Here is a 22,129-nt window from a genome sequence, read left to right on the forward strand (position 1 = left end):
GGTTCTTAACTCAGACATTCCCTGCTTTGTTGGTGACTCTTTCTCCATTTCCACCCATTTTCATTTAGAAAGTTGAAGCCTTGAGAGTAATTTCTCTCTTCAGATTCTGACATTAGGCAGCCTTGTTGTCAGTTCAGTAACCATTTAGAGTTCCTTCCATTTGATTGAGAACCTGTCCCAGATCTCCAGCTTCTCTGACTTTACATCCTGGGTATCACATTGGCTTTAAAACCTTATCTGTGTTAAGGTAGTGATCAAGGTCAACATCTCCAGTGACAAGTTATGTGGATATCATGTACTTCTTGACACAAAGTGGTGAAAGGGCATCTCATCTTAGTGGTATTCTTCTCCAAAACCCATAACCCCCATCTAATCATGAGAAAGCATCATGAGGGACATTCTGCAAAATACCTGAACAGTACTCCTCAAAAGCATCCAGGTCATAAAAAATAAAGTTAATATTAGGAGAAGTTGGGTTAAGGACATAATCCTCTGTGCTGGCTTTACAACTCTTCTAAAAAATCTAAAAGTACTTCAAAATAGAGTTCAAAAAACAAAAACAAAAACAAAAAATAAAAAACTAAAGAACATAGCCCTAATCTGACTGACTGCTACTCAGGTTGAGTAGATATTTTGGATTCTGAAACCCCAAATGCACCCAGATTTCCATGAGTTACTTCATGGGAGCTGGGTAGGAAAAGACCCAAGTCCCGTTTTCTGACATAAAGTTGAATTTATGCTGTGTCTAATAGGAGCTATCTGAAAGCCTTTCTGAGTCCTATAAGCAAGCTATGTAAAATGGCCTGAAGATTTAGTATCATATGGCCAGAGGCTCTCCATGCGAGGTCAAACTTGATGTATATAAAAAAGGAAAGTCACAGCCCCTGAGATTAATATACAGTAAAAGTCTTTCAAGATTTGGTTTACTAGTCATCAAGAGGATGGTAAACGATGCTCTAATGTAATTTTCAGATGATACCTGTGTGAACACAAGAATAGGGATTTTTATCTATTGTACACTAGAAAAATTGAGATATTAAATCGAGAGATCCAGAATCATTTCATATAGCAAAAAAAAAAATTTGTGCTGAATAGTAATTTCTTCAAGAAGGAAAATGTTACCAACATAACTTGTATGTTAGAGTTAATGCATGATACTTGTGAAATAGAGCAGTGTTTCTCATACTTTTTTATCTTAGGACCCCTTAAGACTCTTAAAAGTTAAAAGGAACCCTCTAAGAACTTTTGCTTCTATGGTTTGTAGCTGCTGACATTTACCATATTCAAAATTAAAACTGTTGATTACAAATATTTATGTAAGAACTCATTACATGATAACATGAAAACAGAATTTAAATAAAAATAACTATATTTTCCAAAGAGAATTAGTGGGAGGAGTGGCAGTGCTCTACAGTTGTGCAAATCTTTTTAATGAGTGGCTGGATAGAAGAGAGTTGGGTTCACAAATATGTTTCTACATTCAATCTATTATGACACATTGTTTTGGTTGAAGCAAATGACAAAAATATGGGACTACAACAGGTAAGTAATTGGAAAAGAAAGAAGTATTTTAATAGCCCTTTCAGATATATTCTTCTTTTACAGTACAACAAAACTCAACAAGTGGTAGTTTCTTAAGGGTTAATTGTACCAGGGAATCTGAAACTATATCAATGAACTCTTCGTATTCTGTTACCTTAGTATCTATTGGTTTATTTTAAACTTTCAGTGAATATTTTATCCATGCATTATTTTGCTAACATGCATTGATCATTTGGAAAACATTGATTTAGTGACTTACGCAGGTATTTCAAAGATTGACACATTTCACTACACAATATCAAAAAAAATCACATTTGTTTATATTACCACCAATCTCATTATTACTGTCCAGTTCACAGTGGCAAATAAAAGCTATCCATAGTGTTCTCAAATTCAAATTTTCTATTGAAAGCTCTAATTTTATCAACAAATTACTATTGTTTTTTTGCTTTGCTGACAAACTCATTTTTGGTTCCTTTTTGAGAAAATGTCTGCCAAATACCTAAGTTTGAATAACTATAGTTTTTCCTGTCAGTCATTCTTTCAAGTAAAAACCATGTGCCTGGAAAAAAGCAGTCAGTTCAGCTTGCAACTCAAACAACTGTACAAGAGCTTTTCCTTGAGACAACCATGGTAACTAGGTATCCAGTGGAAATGACTTAGGCAAACTTCCCACTTAGTCACACAGTATATTAAGAAGACATTTACCTAAAAGTAGAGGTTTAATAAAATCAATACTTTTAACTTCCTCATCAAGAATATTATCAAGTGAAGCTTCCCCCCCCCCCAAATTGAATTGTGTGGTTGTGAAGACACAGTGCCCAGGAATACAGTTTAGAGTGTCACTGCTTTGATTCATGCTAAGGAGGCAGCAGTTTTACCCTCCATTGCTTTTGCACCACTAGTGCAAATGTCAACACAGCGAAAATGGCAAAGAACATCTTAGTGTTATTATGAAAACAGTTTTGACCCCATGAAGCCCCTGGGCATGAAGCCCCTGGGGATCCACAGGGTATATGGACCACACTTTGAGATCTGCTGACATAAAAGACGATGATAAAACTATCACTTCTTTTCTTTAGTATCCAGGGACCTTCTCTGAGGAGAACTCACAAAACTGAAAGTAAGACTTTTAACACACGGTTAATCAATCCACAGAGTTGTGGAAAGGTTCAACAAAGAGTATGACAAATATAATAATGTCAATATGTACCAGCAATTAGTTAATGGAGAGGAGATGGATTGAGAAGAATGTAAAATAGTGGAGAGTCTAAGTCAGTGAGTGCAGAGCTGACTTTGCAATGCGGAATTGAGAGGAGGGGCTGGAGAAAAGGGTAGGCAATGAGACCAGGCATGCACAAACACCACCAATTCACCCCTGCAGTCTGTAGGGCCAGGAGCCTTCAACTTGCCTGTCTTGAGTGGTAAGGGCTTCTTACTTAAAGGTACAGACTGGGAAACCTACTTGTAGACAACTATACCCAATTATTTTAACATTTTTTTGACAATGTTTTCCCTCAAAGTGGTTTATTTATTAATCTAATAAATCTGTCAGTTATTAACAAGTTGGGTTTCTGTGAAAGAAAAAAAATCCTAACGTTAGGTGAACCATTTCAGACAGTATTCTATAAAAATTTTGTTTTCAAGGCCAGCTTCTGGACCACACAATACAATTCCCAAATGAGGGGAGGAGTGGATTCACACTGATGTTTAAATTTTTATATTTGACAGAACTAATGCAATATATCTTGACAGCTATATACAGTAGCTTAATGCTAAGCTTTTTACGCTGAATACAGAATGGAATGAATTTTGCACCAGTGTTTCGGACTAGGAGGTTTTAAGATTCCTATTCACATTACACAGCAGTCTGAGGCTGCTTGATAAAACAAGCCTTGGCTATTTAATAACTGCCTCATAAAATGTCTCAATATTTAAAAGAAACCCAAGGCAAAGACATTTTGAAAATATACATTTTAACCAGAATCTGGATGCTAAGTAAACATCCTTTAGTGTTCAGCCAGAAAGACTGCAGCTGTGGCATTTGTGACTTAACAAGATGAAGATCTCCATGCCAAAAGATAAATGATATCATAAAAGTTTCTTATCAAAACAAAATACGTTTTCGGATGGAATTTATGTTTAAAAAAAGGCTTTACACAAAAGTTCATTTGATACATTGTAAAAATACTGGAAGCTTTTAATTTGGAGTTTAGTATGAATACATGTGAGGCAATACTGTTTTCTGTTTTGCCACTGCGTTCTCTTTTTATAAACTGCAGATTAATTTCCTCTATAACAGCAACTTTTTAGTTTAGTTTTGTTTGTAAATAAGGTTACTGTAAATTGTTAACTCTATAGTAGAATATTAAATTCTAGATGAATTGACATGTAGGCAGCAATGAAATTGGAGAACTTCTCCTTTAAAAAAAAGAAGTTAAAATTTTAACATTGTACCAAAATAGGACACAGTCATATTCTAAAATGTACATATATTTTTTCACATGGATTAGATACACATCTCCCAAAGGGCATGTGGTCTCTTCTATCAATGAGACTGCACATGAATCCGGAACCCTGGTTTGATTTGTGCAGCCTAGCTAACCACTGAGTATAAACACCAACCCTGTTATAATTCAGTATGCAACTGAGCTAGTCTTCCACACTAGCAGAGGGGGGAAAAATCCCTCTTATTTTCTAAAGTTGCCCATCTCTATCCGCTTCTGTCAAATTGCCACAATTGCCCAGATAAAACATTTGAGAGTATGTCAGCTTTAATTAATGTAACATGACCTGATCATTTCCACAGTTAAGAATAAAGAAGTTTGCTTTCTTTAAATCCAAAGCTCAACCTGGAGATTATGCTAAGTTGCTTCATTCATAGTCCACACTCCTCTGCTCATGTCAGAAGGACAGCATTTGTCCCCTCTAGTGATAAACAAATTATACATGAAATCAATTCCACTTCACAATCATTTTCCCTATTGGGTATTATCTTTCCTTCCCTGCTCCCTCCAGTTAAGCCCGCATCCTGTAACTTGCTAATGAGCTGAGAGCTTTCTGTTCCAGGTGGCACCCCCTGCCTCGAAGTCATGACATTTCCCATTTCGAATGCTGCTGGCATTTTTCGACAGCTCCTGCTAACTAGCCTTTTTGACCTGCACTAAGAGGAACTCATCTGATCGAATCCTCTAACCTGCCAATCATTCCAGCAAATGATCTTCACAGTCACTCCCAAGGCAGGAATGGAAGGAAAAAAAAATAAAAAAAGGAAAAGCGAGTGAGAGAATGAGGGAGTAGGCAAGCGGCTGCCTCTGCAGCTACCTAATGAGAATACTTTAAGTCTCTGAGGCAGCTGAAACACTGAAAAACTGGTGGGAAAATTAGGACACAACTGAATGCCTGGCTCTGTAATTACTGATTTCTTTCCATCCTGAGATCATTTTGAGAGCAACACCTCTGAGATGTGCCAGTTTCTAAAGAACACAAGATATATCCCACCTTACGTAGAGAAAATATATTTCTCTTGCCACTATCAATATGCAATTCTCATAATCCCACTCTGTCAAACAGCATCCTTTGCAGAATTAATTATGTGCTATAAGCTCGTTAAGTGTGCATTTGTAAACTAGGGATGATTATAATATTTGCCACAGTGAAGAAAGAACCTCTTTTTTTCTCAGGCATATTTTAAATGTTACCAACATTTAGGGGTGTTAATTTTTACATATCCACATAAAAACAAACACGTATGGTGGAGGTTGGTATGGCACCAGGGAGGATTAAATTCTTGACACCGACAAAAAGAGGATAATCTGGGCATTCTTAACTAATAGAGGTGAAATAATTTTTTTCCTTCCAGATTTTTCCTGCCTGTGCAGAATCAGTTTACTTAATTATATTTAAACTTAGTGGGGCTTTGGCCCACAGAATAACCCTATTATTTTAGGAAGAATGATCCGGAAGATGGTTAATTTGGCAATGTATCACAACTCTTAGGTATCTTAATATGCAGTAGATTTGTTGACCAAGGAAAGATACAATATAATTATGTGTTATCATTATACCATTGTATGTAATAATGTAAAATAAATACTGTACATGACTTAATTGCACATTATAATCACACATCTTTCCCCATTTATAGTAATTAGGCCAATAGCCCCATATACAGTAATTATTATATGTAATTGAGGGCATTTTACTAATTGCATTGAAAATGATAATCCAGAGCAATTAAAAATCCAAGGGCACTATACATAATGCAAACTACATTAAGACAATGGTGATAATTTAAAGTGAAAAAATTCACCCAAATATTGAAGTTAACAGTTCAGTATTTGATTCCATGCTTAGCTTACAGGGTTATTTTTATAATGAGATAAATTTCCACCAATGACTAACTTTTGTATTTTTTTTCTAGATTGTGTACATTATTTCCCTAAATGGAAAAGTAACCTTTGATTAATCTATGATGTTATCTTCACAACTCAAGGACTGCTGAAAAATTATTCTTTTTGGCTGTATGAATGGTGTGTGTTTGTGTTTGTGTGTGTGTGTGTGTGTGTGTGCATGCGTTGGTTAGCAGAGAAAGCAGCTATCCTAAATTCCAAAAGATGCTCAGTAAACCATTCATTTGCACAACCAATTTGATGCTCTGAAAAGCTTTATTCATAGAAGCAATTCAGAGTATTGCAAACTTTTTGTTAATTATACTTGTAATACTTTAGCTAAAGTGTTTAACTTTGTCTATCAGAACACATTCGGGTTGCAATTTTCATTACATTTGCTATCTGTCTAGAATTTTAATGTGTTTAAGGACATGAAACCCTGGCTCTTGTCCCCAGGCCCCAGTGTCTAGCCCTCCCTGATCCCACTCCCCATTTCTACCCAGACAAAGCTCCCATGTGAAGAATATCGCAGGAGGAGTGACGAGCATCCGTGGGATAGCAGGAATAGTTTCCAGCTTCTTTTTGCCTTCCCTTCTCGACATTGTCATTTAGACATTGTCCTCTGTGCATTCAAATGTCATCCCAGACCATCAGCCCACTTCAACTCAAACAGCCTCCTTTTATGCTTAGATACTTCTTAGAGTATCAGCAGACCACAAAGACTGTCTAGTGGGACTCAGCTGCTATACTGGTATTAATAATACAATACAGTGCACTTAGGGCATAGACAATTCCTTCTGTATCCCAAATTCATAAGAATCAACATTAAATGAAAAGGAAAAATACAGCACCTGAACTGATTCTAACTACTTTCTATATGTGACTGCTAACTTCCTTGTAATAAATATTGTGGTTACTAGCCACATCACAGCTTGGGCCCACTATTTACAAGAAAGCTTCACTCATATTATGCCGCTGGCTAAATAGTCCCTAAGAAATTAATTTGGGTTTTAAGAAGTCAGAAGATGCAAGGCTATTCCCCCCGCCCCTCACCATTTTGAAAGCTCATTTGACCTGGAAATGCTGAATCACAAAATTATAGTCAATTTTCAAGGATCCATAGGCTGATGAACCAATTTGTGAAGCATCAACCAGTTTCCTCTCTTTTAGCCACTTTGCTTTTTAAAACCTTAATCAGAGAAGAAAAAAAAAGGAAAAAAAGGGCAAAAATTTACTATTTTTATTTAAAAAATCACTCTAAATTCTTTGTTTTTAAGAAAAACACTGTTAAATATTTAAAGATAATGGAGCTTCATTTCAGTAACACACATGGTTTAGTGAAACAATGTATGTGTGCACAAATTTGTGTGTGATGGCGGAGAGAATTAATATGATAAAGCAAATGTAGCTAATGTAGTAAAATGTTAACACTTTGGGGAGAGTGGGTGAAGGGTATCAGGAATTCTTGTGCTATTCTTTCATCTTTTCTGTAGACATGAAATTATGTCAATATAAAAAAAAATGCTTGAAGGCTGGGCATAGTTGCTCATGCCTGTAATCCCAACACTTTGTGAGGCCAAAGCAGGATGATCGCTTAAGGCCAGGAGTTTGAGACCAGCTGAGACAACATAGTGAGACTCCATCTTTACAAAAAATTTAAAAATGATCCAGGTGTGGTGGTGCGCACCTGTAGTCCTAGCTACTCAGGAAGCTGAGGTGGGAGGATAGCTTGAACACAGGAAGTTCAGCCTGAGCAACAGAGCGAGACCCTGTTTCTTAAAAAAAAAAAAAAATAACAAAACAAAAATGCTTTAAGAATGCATTCTGAAGGAAGCATGATACAACTTTATTTTCATTCTGCTTTGTGACAATCCCAGTAGGTGGTGACAGCCTGCGAGTCCTCTGCCTACACTTGCATGGGGTTAGGGTGTTAGTGGTGCAGAGTACAGATCAGAGTTGACCCAAAGAAAAGAAGGGGTGGAGAGGCAGAGAAGGGACAAGGAGGAGAGAAGAAACAAACTTGCATTAGCATTTAAAGGACAGAACAGACTCCCCAGAGTAGAGAGGAAGCTAAGGTAAGGTGGGGTGGAGGTGAGGTGAGGTGGGGAAACTAATAGCATTGCAGCCTCTTCTCATTTGGATATTCATAATATGCATCATGCATTTGAGGTTCAAAGTGCTGTCAACTTCCCAAATAAGATGTATTTTTTAATTGGCAGTCATGTGGGGGTAATGGTAACAACTAGGGAATCTTCCAGATGAAACTTGCAAAGAACACTAAGGTTTGTTTCCCCTCTGAGCATCATTTCAACAATTGTTGTCAATTACATGAGGTAACAGAAATAATAAAACTGCAGATGTTTAATAGGAAAAAAAATTTGTAGGATAATGCAGAAAATGGCAGTTTTTACAGGAAAAACCCCAGAAATCTTCCTAGTACTGAAAGAAACCTAGATCTAACACTTGTGTTTTGTATATATTGAAAAGTGCTGATGGATATTATCTCTGTTTGTGTCTATAGTTGAGAAAATGCAACACATCTTAAAAGGACCTTTAGTCAAAAGTCAAAAATATCACACAATGAAGATATCACACCGTCAGAACTGGAGTTTCTCTCTGTACTTGCCTGATTTTTCACTCGGTAGTATACAGGCCAGGCAAGGCACTTTCCAGCTATACTGCTTGCTTTCCAAAAGCTTCTCCAAGTTTCTGAAGGGCTAAGCCCAGCAGCCTCTTCCAAATGCTTCCTTAAAAACAGGTTGGCCACCCAGTTCTGGGCCCAGCTGACTGGATCAGGGCTCACAGCCTGACCTCAAGGCAGCCTACAGTCAGTCAGCAGTTTCTACGGGGGTGACTGACACAACAGCTTTGCTCATGATGATGGCTACATCAATCAGAGCCACTCTCTGGGAGGGTTTGAATCTGAGGCAAAAAGAGGTCAGCAATAGACTGCCCCAGAAGTAGAAGGACAAAGAGAAATGATAATAAGCAGGATCCATGAATAAGCAGAAACAAGTCAGCAGAGGCCCTGAAGTGAAGGGAACATGAAAGCTGTGTTAGTTGATGCAAAGACAGAAAAAGTGAGCCGCCATAATGTCACAGCATGGAGGAGAGCAATAGGTGGCTGTTCTTTAGGAGCAGTTTCCAGAGTTGAGATGGCGGTTGAGATGGCAAACAGCTCTAGGTGGCCTACTGAGTAGGAACCACCATTCTACTAACGCTCAGACAGTGCTGCCACAGTCTTAAGCACCAGTACATTGTGTTCTGTCTAAAAGCAGGTTTCTAAAAAAATCTTTATCTCATTTAATTAAATTTCCTGGAGCATTCTACTCTGTTTACCTAACAGCCTACTTATAGGAAATTACTGCTTAATGACCAAGTAGGGAGTCTGACACATTTTTTTTTTTCCATTATCATGTAATTCCTACATAATGCGGATTTGCAGAAATAAGAGGCTAAAAGGTAAGGAGATGGTCACCAAAATATGCATGCAGTTAACTTCTTGCAATTGAACCAAATAAAATTCTTTCATGCACTAGACAAGTATTTGTAAATTTATTAGGAATGGGGTCTGTGAACCAACTGATTCATTGAAAAGAGATATTCCATAATGAGCACGTACTATTTCAGAAAAATTACAAAACATATCTAAAAGAGTAGAGACCTTTCTTATCCCTTATATTTAGCTAAAGGAGAAGTAGAGTGACCATGCACTTTCTATGCCAGTTTAGAGTAAGTGGAAAATTAAGCTCACCAGAGGGATGTGTTTGGTATCACTGTATGCAAAAATAAGTCATACTAATGGATGTGGTATTCAATACAGCTTCCAGTCTTTTCCTTGGGGAAAATTTCTACGTATATTTAAGGCTCTCTGATTTTAGAAGGGTCTTACACATCAGTGCTGATAAAATGAGTTAGAAGAATCTATGAAATCTTTACTCCTATCTTTAGAGGATAACAAAATGTAAGAAGCACAGTATTTTGATAATCCAGGGGCACCTACCCCATTTTTAACTTAGGTGTTTATGGTTTGCTTCTTATTTAATTTGGTTACAAGACTCTGAAACCAAAATTGCTTTCTGCTACAAAGCCAAATGCATCTCATTAGATTTTCCACTAAGACCAATTTATGCAAATCTGGCATTATTAACTAAATAATTAAAGTGACCTTGGTATGCAAGGAAAGAAATAATTTGGCATTGAGGTTTGGAAGAAAAATTAGGACTTGAAACATTCTTGTCTACTCAGTCCTCTATCATTTCAAAGACAGAAGTAATATAATGCATTTTCCACATTCACCTCCTTGTAACTCCCCAAAGAGAGGTGGTTAAAATGCCGGCCCTCGGTCTTAGTCTCCTTCAGCCCCCAACCCCCTTGGCCTCCCTCTCCTTCCCAGTCTCTCTAGGCATTACAAAGAATTGGGACATTTGAGGAAATTTAAGATGCCAAAGCCTTCTCTAAACAGTCAATGAATTCAACAGCAACAGCAAAATCAAAGTCTAAGAAATTACAGATTTTTCTCTAAGGATACCTTACCTACGTAGACATTTTGCTCTACAATGTCTATATGATATTCAGTATTGGTCAGAGTAAGGCCATTCCACAAGATATAATAGGCCAATAAATAGGCTATATTACTTGATCTCAAAGATGGTCCCATTTATTTAAAAACTCCACAAAGGTGAGACATTAAAATAATTTATTTTTCTGCTGACTGACAGAAAACTCTTAGAATCCATCTTCCCTGTAGCTTTTCTGAGAAACTGAGTTGTTTCCTCAGCATTATGTTGAATCAAGCTGAGGCATCTGGATCGGAAGAAAACTACACCAACAATAATACTAAAGCTTTATTGGGCCAGGCGCCATGACTCGTGCCTGTAATCCTAGCACTTTGGGAGGCCAAGGTAGGTGGATCAACTGAGGTCAGAAGTTTGAGACCAGCCTGGCCAACATGGAAAAACCCTGTCTCTACTAAAAATACAAAAACTAGCCAGGCGTGGTGGTATGCACCTGTAATCCCAGCTACTCGGGAGGCTGAGGCAGGAGAATTGCTTGAACCCAGGCGGGGGCAGAGGTTGCAGTGAGCCCAGATTATGCCACTTCACTCTAGCCTGGGCAAAAGAGTGAAACTCTGTCTCAAAAAAAAAAAAAAAAAAAAAAAGCTTTACAAGTTGATGTGAAAAAGGCAAAACTCATAGAAAAAATATTTGTATTGCTATCAAATAATTCTAGAGGAAAAGCTTCTACTGTGTTATAACCTGACATCTAGTTTAAAAAATATATGTGAAGAAAATACATTTTTACATTTTTGTAAAGGCTTTTATATACGGATGACTGTAGTTCTGAGCACCTTTTAAAAACATCTCTTTTCAATTAGCAACCTTTGAGACTTTCTGAGCAACGCTTCTGTCCTGTGAGCTTGATTTGATTTCCCAAGGAGGAGCTGAGCTGAAACACGTTCTAGCAGCTTTGACTGGCTGGGCTCAGGTCAGGGGATCTCAAAAGAGCCAAGAAGAAGGAACACAGCCTTGCAATTGAAATTCAGGCTTGCTTGTGTGCATGTGTGTATGAGGCAGCAGCACAAATAAAGTCCACTTTTTATTTTGTTCCACTGAATTGGCGAAGGGATTTATAAAGCCACGGCCCTCGTTATGATAATGCAGGTTAAATACTTTAAAAAAGCATATGCTGTAACCCTCATGAATCAAAACCATTCTCAATACCAGGAGGTAGCTGGTCAAAAACCTAGCCCCACTCTTTGTCTGACCAATTGAAATTCAGAGTGGGAGTACAAATGCAACCGAGAGTTGTGCTTTTTGTTCAACAGGGAGAAATAACATGAAGAATGAAGACTCTTACCTATGGAGTGGCAAGTTTAACAGTAACATCTTCTGACTGTCATTTATACATCATACTTTATCTGGAGATCTTTTATCTCTAAATCATTCATAAATTGCCACCATGCCCCTGATAGGCCAAAATTGACCCCTATGTTGAGGGTATTCAAAAGCTAAGTCCAGAAGTAGCTCAAGATACTGGCAGATTACCCATAAGACAATGTGTACAGTTTAAAATTTGCTCTCTTTACCATGCTATCAATTTAGCCTGTTAACATATTTCAAACTAAGAGAGGGGGGAAGGAAGAGGAACTACTACAATGCTGCATATATCCTTTGAGTTACTTGAACACTTTTTATTTTATTTATTTACTTTTTGAGAAGGGTCTGGCTCTGTCACTCAGGCTGGAGTGCAGTGGTGCAATCTCAGCTCACTGCAACCTCAGCCTCCCAAGCTCAAGCCATCCTCCCACCTCAGCCTCCCAAGTAGCTGGGACTATAGGCACATGCCACCACCACGCCCAGGTAATTTTTGTATTTTTTGTAGAGATAGGCTTTCACCATGTTGTCCAGGCTGCTCTCGAACTCCTGAGCTCAAGCAATCTGCCTGCCTCGGCCTCCCAAAGTGCTGGGATTACAGATACATGCCACCATGCCTGGCCTGAACACTTAATTACTGAATATCAGAACAAACACATACTTTTCTCTACAAATCAGCACATAAAAAGCCTTCTCCACAGTAACATTTGTTCTCTATTTGTTTCAGAGACTTGTGTTACATTAAGTATGTATATGTATATAAATTATATATATACTAAACATTTTCCAAAAATACTAGGCATTTCCATCTGGCAATCAAGAAAGATGGCCTTTTCAGAAGTTGCCATCCCAGGCTGGTCACTACGTAGCACACGTGATGTGATGACTGGGCCAGGCTGACATGGCTAGAGGTTGCCAAGTTTAGATTATGCTTCCTATCTGCAGAATAGTAGAGGACAAAGAATTTGATAGTAAAAGAGAAAAGCTTCATGACGATAAGGTCCGTACCAGGAGCCAGACAGGAATCAGAAATAGGTGCAGTGGCCCAGATGGGAGCTAAACTAAACTGGGGAGTCTACATCCCCTCCAAAGGAGGCAGCAATGATTCAGTTACGCGCAAACACTTCTGGTAGGAATGTGAAGGCAATATTGCTAGAGTTGCTTATTTTTCAAGGAAAACCAGAAATCTAGACTTTTGTGTATAGTCTCCCCATTTTAAAATGGGAACAACTAATGAGAAAAATTGCATGGGCAAAACAAAGTAGGTCTGTGGCTTAGATATAGCCCAAAGTGAACCTTTTTCTAATCTCCATGAGGAATGTCAGTAGTTAAAATGACTTGCTTATAACTAAAATGGTTTGCCTATGACTACATAAATAAAAGCATAAGATAAAGTATAATTTTAGTTAGAATCTAGTAGGTGCCTGAAAACATGGAAATAACTGAGTGCATTCTATCTCAATAGAAGGTCTGATGAATGCCATAATGCACACAAGAGACTCGTAGGATAGTTGGTGAAAAAACGAGTCTGAAATATTTCACTTAAAGAATCTGTTCAATATCCATTGAATATTACTTTCCAGGTAAAGCAGGTCATCTTACCTGTGTGCTCTTGAGAATGTGCTGCTTGTCAGTGCTTGCTGTTTGATAGACTTTTGCCGTAACTATTGTTTTTCCCAAAGGCCCGCATGCTTTCTCCAGCTTCTGGTTGCAATCTCACATTTGGGACGGTAAAAATAGAAGACACTGTGGACAGAATATGAAGTTTTCATTTATATAGTTATAGACATTTAAAATCATCCATTTTTTTAAAAAAAAAAAATGGAGACTGAGATGCAAGTTTGGATGCCCAGCACACTGAACATCATGGTATGTTTTGATCTTTGAAATGCCAGGTGGTCGCAGGCACACACACATTTGCAAACATATGATAGGACAGTCGGTCTTTCCCTCAGAACCACAGCTCAGACTATCTCCCGCATTTCTCTGATCTAGAGCAATGAACTTAGATTGGGAAACAACATATTTTGCCCTTCCTTTGTGCCATTCTTTCATTCATTGGAAAAATATTTATTGAGCTTCACACTGTTCTGGGAATTTCAAAATCCTGTACTAAATAAATCAGAATGAAAGGAAATCCCTGTTGTTATAGAGTCCAGTTGGGAGAGACAGGCAATAAGCAACCAAACAGATATAATATATTAAATAGTGGTAAATGTTATGAAGAAAAATAAAGCAGAGAAGAGAAACTGGAAGTTTTAGGGTGGAAGGAGGTCAGTGAAGTCTCTCCTGAGAAGGGACATTGGTGCAGAGAATCAAATGAGGTAAGAGGGCAAACCATGCATATATCTAGAGGGCGAGCAAGCACAAAATATAAGAAGAGGAAATAGTGACAGCTGACTTTAAGGAGGCAAGAAGAGAAGCAGGCAAACCAGGTAGGAGGCAACTGTAAAAATGTGGGTGAAAGATGGTGAGTGACTGAGGGCAGGGTGATAGCAGTGAAGTGAGGAGTGGCGTGCGTGATCCTGGATATACTGTGAAGGTAGCAACAACAGGGTCTATGGAAGAACTGAATGTGGAGTGGAACCAAAAAAAGATGAGTTAGGGACAGCTTCCATCAACTGGAAGAATGATGCTGCTATTTATTGACAAGAGTAAGACTAGAGAAGGCGCAAGTTTGAGGGGAAAGATGAGTTCAGTTTTGGTAAGATTAAGTGTGAGAGGTCTACTAGATAGTCAAATGGAAATGTTGAGTGTCAGTTGGATACACAAGTCGAGTCAGGGAAGACAGGACTGGAGATGGATATTTGAAAACTGTCAGTGTATAGATGATATTTAAATCATGAGATGGGATGAGATCATCTAGGCTCCAGGGATCCATGCAGATAGACAGATCTGAGGATTCAGCCCCAGGACACTCTAATGTGAAAGGTATGGCAGATGAGGAGAAATCAGCAAAGGAGTGTGAAGAGGAGACCTGAGTTTTCTAAACTAAAGGAAAGCAATGAGAGAATACTGTCCTGGAAACCAAGCGAAAGAAGTATTAGTAGGAGGAGATGGTTGTCAATTGTGTTGAATCTTCGATAGGCTGGGAAAAGACGAATGGATAGAGACTTCGAAAGCCAGGCATTGTGGACACAAAAGCCTCGTTGGAAAGGATTCAAAACAGCATGAAAGTCTAGGAACTGAAGGCAGCAAATCTTACATCAGAAATGGGTGCACCTGTTTTATTTTTAAAACGATGGCATAGAGCTACATTAAGAGCATTATGCTGTTCTAGGACGATATACAGAACATATACAGGAATATGTGGGAAAATCGACAAACTCTAGAGCTAGAAAGGTCCCTGGAGACTACTGTGTCCACCTCACTTGCTGCTTAAGTGAGCAATGGGAAGCCCAGAGAGACTAAGGCACTTGTCAAAAGTTCCCTGGCTAGTTAACAGTGGAGCTGAAGCTGCAATCCAGGTGGTCTGATTCCCAGTTCAGTGCTCTTCACACTATACCGATTTGTTGGCCTTCTTTCACTGAATTTGAGTTTTGTGAATTAGCAAATGAGTGCAATAAAATCAAGGACTCTGTGCTATGAAGTGTATTTTGTTCATTTACTTTGACAAGGGTAGTTCAGCTTCAATTATTTATGTAACTTGATAGTATATGCAGGAGAATGCCCTGTGGTATATTTGGGAAAAGTAATGAATTTCTTCTAAATCAGCCCTCCATTTACTTCCGTGCAATTAAATCTTTGAGAAGAAGTGGGACAAAGCTGTTGGGGTTTCAGGACAGAGGGAGAATGACAGGCTGCCACCAGAATTAGCCAGCTTTAACAGCCAGATCCCCAGATAACTGTACCATTATTCTTGCTTTCTGCTTTTATAATTCCTGCTCCAGTGCCACACTAATACATTACCTCTAAATTTGGTACTATGTAACCTGATGAGGTTTTAAGGAATAGTATACTAAAGAAAGATATTACATTATTATGTATTCTTCCAAAGCAAGTGTCTGACTTATATAAGCCCATAATTTCATTTTTATACAAATCTATGAAATGACTGCAGGGCTCTTTGTTACTCAGGCTCCAACTACACTTGATGCCCTTCTCATGGGGTCTGACATATTACACTAGGCCAAGAAGGCTCAAATCTACCTGTAACTTATTTTTGTTCCCATCTTCTCCTTTTAACCTGACTTTGCTTCCTGCTTGCGTAAGTGTTTTCCTCTTGTGGATATTCTTTAGAAAGTGCTATGAGCCATCTTTAAGAATGACAGTGCTATGGATTGAATTGTGTCCGTCCTCAAATTCATCTGTTGAAGCCCTAACCCCTAATGTGATGGAATTTGGAGATGGGGCCTTAGGAGGGTAATTAGGGTTAGATGAAGTTATAAGGGTGGGGCCCTCATGATGAGATTAATGGCTTGGTGAGAAGAGGAAGAGATTGCTCTCTCCATCCTGTGAAGACACAGCAAGGTGCCCTTCACAAACTGAGAAGAAAGACCTTCCCAGGAAGCGAGTCTGCTGGCACCTTTATCTTGGACCTCCCATCCCCAACAGAAATAAATGTCTGCTGTTTAAGCCACCCAATCTATGGTATTTTGTTATTGCAGTGTGACCAAACTAAGACAGCGAGGTTCCTAAACTACAGCTTGGTTGCTAAGACAATCCATTTATTGGTTCTGTAATACTTCTTTCCAGGTGGATCTCCTTCCAAATCTCCTTAAAAAATAAGCCTGTAAGAGTATTACAGGTGCTGCTGCTACTGCTGCCACTGCCACTGCTGCCTTTGCCAGATAGTGAACTTTTACAAGACTCTATGCTAATATGAAATTTAATTATAAAAATTTAAAAAACTTCTAAATATAGTCTGCAGAATACTAACCTAGACAATAAGTCACCCAAACCAGTCATTTCACTTAAAGAAACTAATTCCCAAAGTCTCCGAAGTCTGGGAATTCTCTGTTTTGTAAACATGTTTACAAGTACAGCCACGTTGTTCTAAATGGAAATGACTATAGTATTTAATACTGGGATTGTCCTTTCTTGCAACTGGATTTATGCCTCATAATGATTATCTTCTAGACACAGAAATAGCATTTCTGTAACTCAAAATTGCTACTGGAGGCATTTAGTAGAATCTTGGTTTAAAAATATAATGATTTTTCATCTTTATTCTCCCCCCTTCAAAAGGTTTCACTGCTCCTGATGTTTAACGTTATGCAAAGACGTGTTTCTGCCAATGAATATCGCCTTATGGTTATGCTTCTGCAAATAGCCTGCTGTGAGCTGATAAAGGGATTAATGCAGCCAAAATTCTTAATCTGTGAAATTACAAATTAAATTCTCATATTAAAAATACCACCCTGAGGTATTTTTTGTGGTTTTAATTCCCCTCTGGTGTTCTGCATACTTTGTGCTTGTTAATGATGGGGACAAGGCTGTCTCCCTTGGCAGTCTGCTGCCGAGTGATAATGTGTAGGCATTTACTCACTGATAGAAACTGGATTTAACCACTGGCTGATAAACTAAGTGGCAAGTGGGTAATAAGTCCATATTAACAGAAAAGTACTACTACAGAATTCAGAATTCATAGACCATCAAAATCCTGGCTTAAACTCAATCATCAAGTCAGTTGGGATTGAGATGTCACCAAGGAGGAGTGATATCAAGTTACAAGTTACACTAAACAGGAAAACAAACCATATGTTTGAGTGTGATGAGCCGTAAACTAGTAAGCCTATTTACATCATTTTTGTTTTCAGTATATAAAAATTATTTTCCCATAGGGATTTAATTTTTAATTTAAAAAAAATTGAGGATAGCTGTTGTAATAGTCAGTGAGTAGACTTTAGAAAGGGCAGAGTGTTGAGTAAATATGGGCTGGAAATACGTGAAATGTTAAGGAGGATTTGCTAAGCATTAAGGGGAGTAGTAGATTAATATATCTATAGTCACTTTAGAGTTAAAAAAAGTAATGAGAAATAAATGTGGGCTATCAAAAAAGATTTAGGATAGAAATACCCAAGAGGAGTTGTACTTAGCACTTAGTTCCAAAATAAAGGGTTATTGCCATCAAGGAGAATCTAATATTATGATGGGTGAAAGAAATCTAAAATCCAAGAGAATGAAGAAATAATCGTACATCTACTGTAAGTGATGTATACCAAGGATTAATAAACACATTATAAATATTAATGTATATATGCAGTATGTTCATTTTTAAGGCAATCAGAAAAGAGTATAGAAGAAATATCTCTAACTGTTCTTTGGAAAGAACATATCACCATTGAACAAAAATATTCTGATGGCAATGGTTTTTACAAAATTTAACAAGAATTGTTTCACACTTTGGAAGAAATCTGAGACCCTCCCAGCCGTAAATCCTCCCCCAAATATTTAAAATGTAATTTTAAAAGGCTGTATAAATATGAAGACTTCTGTAAAAACAAAACAAAACCCACCCAGGAATGTGTTTTGTTTTAAAAGATTCAGAGAAGAGCTGTCTGTACAAATACCAAGAGCATTTGCAGTTAAAATGAATTACATGTCTTCAGTCTGTACATGTCAATTCAGTGCATTAGCCAATTGCCAACTCTGTTCCTCAGCTCACTGCATAGCAGCCCTTTTTAAGGTTATTGTTACAACCAAGATGGTCTCTGAGAATCAAACAGAAATGAATCATCGTCTCCTCTGTGTACTGCAGCCAGTTAAAAAGTACTGTATGCATAAAGCACTAAATATGTAAATCACATTTTCCTTTTCCTTTATGACTGTTCAGATCATTTTTTTGGACACACACATAATCAAATACAAAGATGCACAGCTGCAGACTGCAGAGCAGAGATAGCAAAAAAGGAATCCATTTTCTTCCTGTGTCTGGTAAGCTAGCAAATGAATGGCAGGATTCCACTAAATATATATACACATGGCCCCCCTCCCCCGTTCTCTCTCTCTCTCTCTCTCTCTCTCCACACACACACACACACACACACACACACCTGTAATGCACATACAAACATACATTATCTTATGTTTGTGGACACACAAATATGTGAATCTCTGTATACACGTTACATACAGATGCTAAAATAAAATGATGTCTCTGCTTGGACTGGATGTTGTGGATTTGTCATACTCACTATCGGTGAGTTCCCATAGCCGTGGGGGCAGGTCACTAAAATACTTGTGGCTCAAGGCAGCCTGTGCCGACAGTCTGTTCTTTGGGGAACACTGTAGGAGCTTGGAGGCCAGGTCCTCTGCATGGTTCACATAGCTGAGCCTAAAAACATGAGCAAAAAAGAAAGGTCAGACCAAACAAGAAAATCCACTAAATAAGACATAAAGCTTACTTAATTTTTCTGGATTTCAATTTATTCCTGGCTAGAAAAACAAATTACCTGCTGAAAATAAACAGAAGCAAAATGCACATTGGTTCTTAGAGTATTTGTTACTTCAAACTCACTTTTACTCTAGGTATAACAGTATAATTGATTTAAAACATTTCTACTACAGGCAAAGGGTTGATACTTTCAGAAATGATAAAACTAGGTCCAGAGGTAGAAAATTTCAGAAGACAACATATCAAATAATTATTAGAATTTGTTAATAGAATCTACGTACTACACCCACATCTGGATATATTTATAGAAAACTAATAACAAATACCAAGAGAATTAAAATAAAACTGCTATTAAATTCTCCAGTTACTAAAGTTTCTTTTCCTCTAAGAATTTACATTTTCTTGCATTGAATATGAGTTAACATTATTGAAACAGTGCCCTGTCAAATATCAACTATCATAATATTAATATACAGGTTAGCAAAGGGGATGTGCTTAGATGATACGGGGCTGAATCAATTCAAGATGACCTTTAAAACAACAGTAGATAGAAAATATGTGTCTCAAGATTACAGAAAAAAGCATAACAATAAAGTCTTTCATGTGGTATAAGCTTTCAAATGGGTAGCAGCACTTCTCAGTCCAGCCCAGCCTTGCTTTTCATGGAACCTCTATTTCTCTACTCAGAGCAATCAAGCCTGGATAATTAATATAATAATGATAATAAAAGTATTCCTAATAATGGCTACCATTTCTGGATAGTTGAACATGTGTCAGGCACTTTCCTAGGCACTTTTAACACTCGTATTTATTATAGTCTGAGAAGGTAACAATTGCTATTTTGTAGTGATGGAAGCCAAGTAGGAGTCAGAGATGGCAGTGGATCACTTGGATAGCAGGTTGAGAGGAGATTCAAATCCTTCCAGAACTCCTTGACTCTAAAGTGGTTTGCATATGCCATGCTCTCTTTCTCTCACAGGTTATTTTAAAGGCATTTCCCAATGGATTCTGCAGTTTCTGAAACCCGGTACAATATGTACAGTGACTCTCAGAGGCAGCCAGAAGTGGGTGAGGGAGAGCTGCACCTTCCAGTAGGTATTTCTTTAAAAATCCTTGAAGCTACTCAAGACACAATTAGCCAACAAACATATTTCCTCAGTGACCAACAATCTCCTCCTTCCCCTCCTCAACCAATTCTTTAGTATTTATTTCAAATTGTTGGGGATGGGGGTAGGAAGAGAAGATGAGGTAATGGATTTGGGTAGAGAAAGAAAAAGGGGAAAAGCAAAGAAAAATATTACCACAAAGATCCAAACTAAGAGACTTTCTCTCTAAATCTTGTTATGTGAAGGCCTCACAAATGGGTTCAATATGTGGCTGCTGCAATGGCTGTTCACAAAAAAATGAATCAATGGATTGGTTTTAACTGTCTCTCCCTGGAAGAGAGAAATTTGTCCACAGGGAAAGAAAGCATTCTCAAAATTCTTCACAGTTCTTTCCCCTTTAAGAGGGCACAGGGCCATTCATATTATTCCTTCCTCTTCTCAAGACTTTATCACTAGTACAGCTTTTCATTCATATTTTTAAAAAATCAAATGCAAAGTTTGAGATAGGCTTCATGGTTAAAAGTTATATTGAATGTACAGTTCATAGTTAATTATGGTGAACAGTATGTTCAAATCAATTTTATATAGTTTTGATAAAATAGAACAACCAGATTAGGACTAGATCTGAGTTTCAGGCTTAATACTGTTATCATTTTCCTAAATTCAGACAAATAACTATTATTAAAAGAAAAAAGGAATATTATTAATCGCCCAAACTGTATGTTGTTACACTGCATGTAAACACAAGAAGAGAAAGGTGATTGCGATACTTGGTGTACAAGTACTTAACTCAGAAGTCAAGAGTATAAAACACATGAAATACAAAGCAAGACATTATTTTTGATCTTGGTTTTCTCATCTATTGAAAAATAGTGATGAACCACATTATGCCTGCAGTCCTTCCAGCTCCAAAAAGCCATGAATCACATCTGAAGCATGGTTTCATTATCTTGAAGAATTATAAACACTTATAGTTGTATCTCTGTTTCTCCAGTAAATTGTTGACTATATTTAAATATAGTATATGCCTCATATAAGGAATTCATCAATATAAGATAGTCCCATTCCCCCCTAAATTGACTACACTTTAATATGCCAATAATCAAATTTTCATTTGTGATATTTAGTTAATACACATTTAATTGTTATACACAATTTTAGTTTAGAAATTTCATTCTAAGTCTACACATGCATTTTCAACATCAGAGCCTTTGTCATCACTAGAACCTCTTTTCTCGGTCTACCTAAGTTGTTAAGACATGATGCTTTTGGGAATCCAGGTATGGTATCTTAATTGGAAGTTTTATCTGAAGTAATACGTGTACATTATCAGATTGTTAGAATGGTGGTGGTGGTTCTCAATCTCCCATTGTGATGGCAGATTTTTTTCAATCTTTCCTTGGAATTCTATCAATTTTTGTTTTATATTATAAGGTTGGGTAATTAAATGCATAGCAGTCTAGCACTATTATCTCTTCTTGGTAAATTCAGTCTTTAATCCTTACGTCATAACACTCTTTATCTTTCATAAAGTTTTCTAGGCTAAAGTTCATTTTATTCTCACATTAATACAATATAATGACCTCAGCTTCTTTTGTTTAGTATTTGCCTGCCATACCTTTTGTTACCTGCTTAATTTTAATGTTTCATACATGTAAATTAGGGTGTCTCTTTCATAAATATTATTCAGCTAAGTTTAGTTTTTATCCAATTAAATAATCCTCGTCTCTCAAGGAGAAAGTTTAGTCCATTTACATTTTGTGATTATTGATATATTTGGAATTACTGCTACCAGATTAGTTTTGTATCCTATTTTGTCCTCCTTTACCTTTTTTCTCTTTACCTGTCTTCTTTTGGATTCAGTTTATTTTAGACAGA

At 37.4% G+C, this 22,129-nt stretch overlaps 1 protein-coding gene across 10 annotated transcripts in view; it reads right to left on the reverse strand.

Annotated features, from left to right (window-relative positions):
• CDK14 (cyclin dependent kinase 14) overlaps positions 1-22,129 on the reverse strand; it is a 600,921-nt gene that overhangs the window by 78,503 nt on the left and 500,289 nt on the right. For all 10 annotated transcript variants that reach the window (XM_032761120.2, XM_058424902.1, XM_058424892.1 and 7 more), the window contains 2 exons: positions 18,946-19,085; positions 13,412-13,555 (listed from right to left, as the gene is read on the reverse strand). In XM_032761120.2, the coding sequence (XP_032617011.1) occupies positions 13,440-13,555; positions 18,946-19,085 (256 nt within the window). In that variant the 3' untranslated portion in view covers positions 13,412-13,439. The remainder of the gene's footprint in view (positions 1-13,411; positions 13,556-18,945; positions 19,086-22,129) is intronic.

The sequence above is a fragment of the Hylobates moloch genome, unplaced genomic scaffold (genome assembly GCF_009828535.3).
Source record: "Hylobates moloch isolate HMO894 unplaced genomic scaffold, HMol_V3 SCAFFOLD_1, whole genome shotgun sequence".
In the NCBI taxonomy this organism is placed as follows: Eukaryota; Metazoa; Chordata; class Mammalia; order Primates; family Hylobatidae; genus Hylobates; species Hylobates moloch.